Raw genomic sequence first — 7,500 nt, forward strand, 5'->3', positions numbered from 1 at the left:
CACCAGACAAGGCCTTATCCGCACACACACACACACCAGACAAGGCCTTATCCGCACACGCACACACACCAGACAAGGCCTTACCCATGCACGCACACACACCAAACAAGGCCTTACCCAAACACACACACACACACCCCTACTCACACCAGACAAGGCCTTACCCACACACACACACACACACTCCACTCACACCAGACAAGGCCTTACCTGCACACACACACACCCATATACCAGACAAGGCCTTACCCACACACACACACACACACACACACACACGCACACACACATACTCACACCAGACAAGGCCTTACCGATGCACACACACACACCAAACCAGGCCTTACTCACACACACACACCCCTACTCACACCAGACAAGGCCTTACCCAAATACACACACCCCACTCACACCAGAGAAGGCCTTACCCACACACACACACACACACAGACACACACACACACACACCCACATACATACCCACACCAGACAAGGCCTTACCCACACAAACACACACAGACTCACACCAGACAAAGCCGTACCCACAAACACACACACACACCAGACAAGGCCTTACCCACACACACACACACACACACACACACTCCACTCACACCAGACAAGGCCTTTCCCGCACGCATGCGCACACACACACACACACACCAGACAAGGCCTTACTCATGCACACACACACACACACACACACACACCAAACAAGGCCTTACCCACACACACACACACATACACACACACACACACACCCACTCGCACCAGACAAGGCCTTACCCACACACACACTCCACACACACCAGACAAGGCCTTACCCACACACACACACCCCACTCACACCAGACAAGGCCTTACCCACACACACACACACACACACACTCCACTCACACCAGACAAGGCCTTACCCACACACACACACACCAGACAAGGCCTTACCCACACACACACACACACTCCACTCACACCAGACAAGGCCTTACTCATGCACACACACACACACACACACACCAAACAAGGCCTTACCCACACACACACACACACACACACACACACACCCACTCACACCAGACAAGGCCTTACCCAAACACACACACCCCACTCACACCAGACAAGGCCTTACCCCCCCCCCCACACACACACACACACACACACATACATACCCACACCAGACAAGGCCTTACCGAGACACACACACACACACACACACACACACACACACACACACACACACCCACATACATACCCACACCAGACAAGGCCTTACCCACACATGCACACACACACACCAGACAAGGCCTTACCTGCACGCATGCGCACACACACACACACACACACACATACATACCCACACCAGACAAGGCCTTACCCACACAAACACTCACAGATTCACACCAGACAAAGCCTTACCCACACACACACACACACACCAGACAAGGCCTTACTCATGCACACACACACACACACACACACCAAACAAGGCCTTACCCCCACACCCCCCCCCCACTCACACCAGACAAGGCCTTACCCAAACACACACCCCCCACTCACACCAGACAAGGCCTTACCCACATACACACACCCCACTCACACCAGACAAGGCCTTACCCACATACACACACCCCACACATACCAGACAAGGCCTTACCCACACACACACACTCACACCAGACAAGGCCTTACCCATGCACACACACACACACACACACACAAACAACCCCCCCACACACACACACCAGACAAGGCCTTACCCCCACACACACCCACACCCACACCAGACAAGGCCTTACCCACACAAACACACACAGACTCACACCAGACAAGGCCTTACCCGCACGCATGCGCGCACACACACACACACACACACACACACACACACACACACACACACACACACACACATCCCACACACACACACACACCAGACAAGGCCTTACCCACGCACACACACACACACACACTCACACCAGAGAAGGCCTTATCCGCACTCGCACACCCCCCCTCACACACACACACCAGACAAGGCCTTATCCACACATGCACACCCCCCCCCACACACACACCAGACAAGGCCTTACCCGCACACACACACCTCAGACAAGGCCTTACCCACAAACACACACAGACACACACCAGACAAGGCCTTACCCACACAAACATACACCCAACGGACAAAGCCTTACTCCCCCCCCAACACACCAGACATGGCCTTACGCACACACACACACACACACCCTCACACAGTTTCACTGTCTGTGTATGTTTGTATATATATATATGTGTGTGTGTGTGTGTGTGTGTGTGTATATGTGTGTGTGTGTGTATATGTGTGTGTGTGTATGTGTATGTACATGTTTCTATCTCTCAGTAGAACCAAATATCCCTACACCGTTAAGAATATCTGTCATTATCGAACTTCTGGGGATGATGGATAAAAATACTTTTTATTCGATGCTTTCATTTGAAAATTTAAGACATTAATGATCTACTTGGCGTAGGTGTAGCATTAATTAGCTACAGTAATCATTATTTCAATGGAAGATCCATATATGATGAGAGTAAACACGTCTATGTGTGTGTGTTCAGGGATGATGATTCAGCCAAAAGCCCAGAATCTGGAGATCACGTATAACATGAAGAGTACAGAGAGCTGGGACACGTATGTGCAGGCGCTGGACGGCTTCCTGGCCCGTGAGTACACTACACACACACGCACGCACGCACGCACACACACACACACACACACACACACTAATTTGTTCATTTTAATGTTAATCTTTGTTAAATGTCCTTTGCTGTATGTTTCACGAGGCTGTCTGGGCACTGCAAGAGTTTTCCCTCCAAGAAATGTAGCAAAAAGTGAAACATGGGTGCTTCTGCACAAAAGAGATGTTGGAAGTATAACCGACTGTGTAAAATGAGCGTTTGTCAGGATGCTTCCCTGTTGTACTCATGCGTGGGGACTTGCCTCAGATGGGAGAGACCATGGCTCAACCAGATCTGATGCACCATGAACAAAGTCCTGTATTCTGATGATTCACACTGACCTTCAGTCTGCATGCTGGAATCAGGTGATTCTATGGCATACCCGACTCTGAGAAGACAGTGGGTGGCCTCTCTCACCTTTGAGACAGGGACAGAGTTATGTGCCGTGCTGGATGCAGGTACAAACCAGGGAATCCAGGATGACATGACCGAACACACAGAAAACTGAAACATGATATCATAATGAAATGAAACAAAGAACATGTGAGAGAATATGAAAGAGGCAGAGACCAGGAGAGAAAACCAGACAGGCTCAGAGAGAAAGAAACAGGAGAGAGAGCCTGATAGAAAGACCAGCAAAAGGGGAAATGACTACTGGGTTTAAACAAAAGGACTAATGAGACTAGCAAGGAACACCTGGAAACTATAAGAGGAGGTCAGTAACCAAGGAAACCAAAGGAACACAGGGAAACACGGAGATACAGGAAGGAAAGAAAGAAAACAGAGAACGCTCAGGGACATGGGCATGACAGTGTGTGTGTGTGTGTGTGTAGATAGAGCAGAAAAAAGCCAGGTGTGTGTGTGTCTGTGTGCGTGTGTGTGTGTACATGTGTGTGAGTTGAAACTCATCTTAACTAAACATTAACATGATTCCAGACACAACAAAAACAATATATTTAAAAACATGAAACAAAATTTTTAAAAAACATTTGAGAATTGTGTGAATGCATTTTCAGGCAAACCAGTAGTCAAAAATCCAACTATTTATGTATTTACTGCAGTGAATTACTGTTGTGAAACACTGTATTTATTATAAGAAAAGTAATAAAATGATTTTGTGTAGTCAACAAACACATTAATGCATTAAAAGTACAATCTCTTCATTGTAATTGCCTTTCTCTCTTTCTCTCTGTGTGTGTTCAGCGTATAATGACTCCCAGCAGGTGCTGAAGAACGATGCCTGTGCTCCTGACCAGTACTTCATCCAGGAGGACAGCGGGCAGGTCCGCAACAACCCCAAGCGTTCATGCCAGTTTAACCGCACCGTACTGGGGGAGTGTTCCGGCCTCACTGACCGCACCTACGGCTACCGCAGTGGCAAACCCTGTGTGCTCATCAAACTCAACCGGGTAACCACTCACTGCCGAGAGATCAAAGATGCCACCAAGTGTGGCACAGATATCACTGATACTGACCAATCACAGCACCAGTTTTATATATACTGACAATGCCACAATGTCTCTATTTGGAGATATGAGCCTCTGTCACATGCTGTAAATGAATTTAAAATGATGGAATGTCTAAGCTTAGGGTTAAAGGATAATGTAATACTGTAGTTTATGGGGGAGTCTGCTGTAGTTTATGGGTGTGGCTTTTCTGTAGTATATGGGTGTGTCTATGCTGTAGTTTATGGGTGTGAGTTTGCTGTAGTATATGGGTGAGTCTTTGCTGTAGTTAATAGGTGTGACTTTGCTGTAGTTTATAGGTGTGACTTTGCTGTAGTATATGGGTGAATGCTGTAGTTTATGGGGGGAGTCTTTGCTGTAGTTTATGGGTGTGACTTTGCTGTAGTATATGAGTGAGTCTTTGCTGTAGTTTATAGGTGTGACTGCTGTAGTTTATGAGTGAGTCTTTGCTCTAGTTTATGGGTGAGTCTTTGCTGTAGTTTATAGGTGTGACTTTGCTGTAGTTTATGGGTGAGTCTGCTGTAGTTTATGATGTGACTTTGCTGTAGTTTATGGGTGAGTCTTTGCTGTAGTTTATGGGTGTGACTTTGCTGTAGTTTATGGGTGAGTGCTGTAGTTTATAGGTGTGACTTTGCTGTAGTATATGGGTGAGTCTTTGCTGTAGTATATGCGTGAGTCTTTGCTGTAGTTTATGGGTGAGTCTTTGCTGTAGTTTATGGGTGAGTCTTTGCTGCCTTTGTTCTTGGTGAGATGTTGAATACCTTCCAGAATACTCTTGCTGCATGTCTCCATCGTTAAAAAGTCCTCTTCTGCCTGTAGTCGTCCTTGGCTCTGCTGATGGCTCTTTTCAGCACTATAGTGGTGCTGTTCCCTGATCCTTTGTCAGCCATGTTTTGTCTTTGGGGAAGGACTCAATGTGTTTATCCACAGTAACACAGAACTTAGAGAACATAACGTAAGGCAGGACAGTAGATGTATACTCGTCTATATTCTGCTGTGCAGATTACTATGTCAGTATGTGCAGTCAAAACAGTCCTGTAACTGGGATGTAGCCCTTTCATGCCATATCTTTAAAGGATATGGGAATACTGTCTATAGGGTTAAGGTTAAAGGATATGGGAATATTGTCTATAAGGTTAAGGTTAAAGGATATGGGAATACAGTCTATAGAGTTAAGATTAATGGATATTAGAATATTGTCTATAGGGTTATGATGAAAGGATATTGGACCACTGTGTACAGGGTTTACAAGACATGATGCTAGGGTTAGGGGCCTAACCCTACATTACAGGACGCTAGGGTTAGGGGCCTAACCCTACATTACAGGACGCTGGGGTTAGGGGCCTAACCCTACATTACAGGACGCTGGGGTTAGGGGCCTAACCCTACATTACAGGACGCTGGGGTTAGGGGCCTAACCCTACATTACAGGACGCTGGGGTTAGGGGCCTAACCCTACATTACAGGACGCTGGGGTTAGGGGCCTAACCCTACATTACAGGACGCTGGGGTTAGGGGCCTAACCCTACATTACAGGACGCTGGGGTTAGGGGCCTAACCCTACATTACAGGACGCTGGGGTTAGGGGCCTAACCCTACATTACAGGACGCTATAAAATTGTGCAAACTGGAGTTCACACTTCGATTTTCCTTTGTCCTTTTGAAAAAAAATTAAGTGTTAAAAGTTGAGTGTTTAAAGAGATGTGTTTAAAGTTACGTGTTGAGAGTGTTTAAAGAGATGTGTTTAAAGTTACGTGTTGAGAGTGTTTAAAGAGATGTGTTTAAAGTTACGTGTTGAGAGTGTTTAAAGAGATGTGTTTAGAGTTCTATGCTAGCTAAAAATACCAGAACATACTTGTTACTAAGATGGGTGTGCCAGTGTGCAAAACTGTACCAGATGAAATCAATAAACGTTGATGATAAGAATTTATCAGTCAGTGGTCAGTGTCAGTGGTGCTGCCCTCTGGTGGTTCAGGGTGGAATATTCCTGGGAGCTGATCTGACACCTCATTTACTGCCAGTGGGTTTAAGTGCACCAGGGGCAGGCATGTAATAAAACCTCCTGGGAAAGTTACAGAAATAAACCCTACTGATAACATGCACTATATAGCAATGTAAGCGACTGTTCCAACTAACCTTATGACTTTGTCCCTACTGTAGGTCATTGGAATGTTGCCAGGGAAAGACGGCCAGTCTCCATATGTGACCTGCGGGGAAAAGGCAAGACCTCCCAGCTTTGACATGAACTAAAGTTTTATATCACCTTCATATGAGCTACACATCACACCCAGAATCCTTCATATGAACTACACATCACATCCAGAATCCTTCATATGAGCTACACATCACATCCAGAATCCTTCATATGAGCTACACATCACATCCAGAATCCTTCATATGAACTACATATCACACCCAGAATCTTTCATATGAACTACACATCACATCCAGAATCTTTCATATGAGCTACACATCACACCCAGAATCCTTCATATGAACTACACATCACATCCAGAATCTTTCATATGAACTACACATCACATCCAGAATCCTTCATATGAGCTACACATCACATCCAGAATCCTTCATATGAGCTACACATCACATCCAGAATCTTTCATATGAACTACACATCACACCCAGAATCCTTCATATGAACTACACATCACACCCAGAATCCTTTTCATGCATCACCTCAGTGTTATAAAGTGGAACAAAATTAGTGGGTAAGAGAGAGTTAGAGTTAGGTAGAAGGAGAATATGTAAGACAGCAGTGTGTGTGTGTGTGAGCATGTAAGACAGTGTGTGTATGTGAGTGTAAGACAGCAGTGTGTGTGTGTGTATGTGTGTGTGCGTAAGACAGAAGTGTGTGTATGTGAGTGTAAGACAGCAGTGTGTGTGTGAGTGTGTAAGACAGCAGTGTGTGTATGTGTGTGTGTGAGCGTGTAAGACAGTGTATGTGTGAATGTAAGACAGCAGTGTGTATGTGTGAGTGTAAGACAGCAGTGTGTTTATGTGTGAGTGTGTAAGATAGTATTGTAACTATGTAAGACAGCAGTGTGTGTGTGTAAGATAGTAGTGTGTGAGTGTAAGACAGCAGTGTGTGTATGTGTGAGTGTGTAAGATAATAGTGTGTGTAGGTGTATGTGTGAGTGTAAGACAGCAGTGTGTGTGAGTGTGTAAGACAGCAGTGTATGTGTGAGTGTAAGATAGCCGTGTGTGTGTGTGTGTGAGTGTGAGATAGTAGTGTGTGTATGTTTGTGAGATAGTAGTGTGTGTATGTTTGTAAGATAGTAGTGTAACTATGTGTGAGTGTGTAAGA

The 7,500-nt window shown here is 45.8% G+C and overlaps 1 protein-coding gene across 1 annotated transcript in view; it reads left to right on the plus strand.

The window, feature by feature from the left end:
• Positions 1-7,500, plus strand: part of atp1b2a (ATPase Na+/K+ transporting subunit beta 2a) — a 31,490-nt gene that overhangs the window by 20,567 nt on the left and 3,423 nt on the right. Inside the window, exons 3-5 of the mRNA XM_035521524.1 lie at positions 2,593-2,697; positions 3,916-4,121; positions 6,339-6,398. Coding sequence (XP_035377417.1) covers positions 2,593-2,697; positions 3,916-4,121; positions 6,339-6,398 — 371 coding nt within the window. The remainder of the gene's footprint in view (positions 1-2,592; positions 2,698-3,915; positions 4,122-6,338; positions 6,399-7,500) is intronic.

This window comes from Electrophorus electricus, chromosome 22, assembly GCF_013358815.1.
Source record: "Electrophorus electricus isolate fEleEle1 chromosome 22, fEleEle1.pri, whole genome shotgun sequence".
Taxonomy (NCBI): Eukaryota; Metazoa; Chordata; class Actinopteri; order Gymnotiformes; family Gymnotidae; genus Electrophorus; species Electrophorus electricus.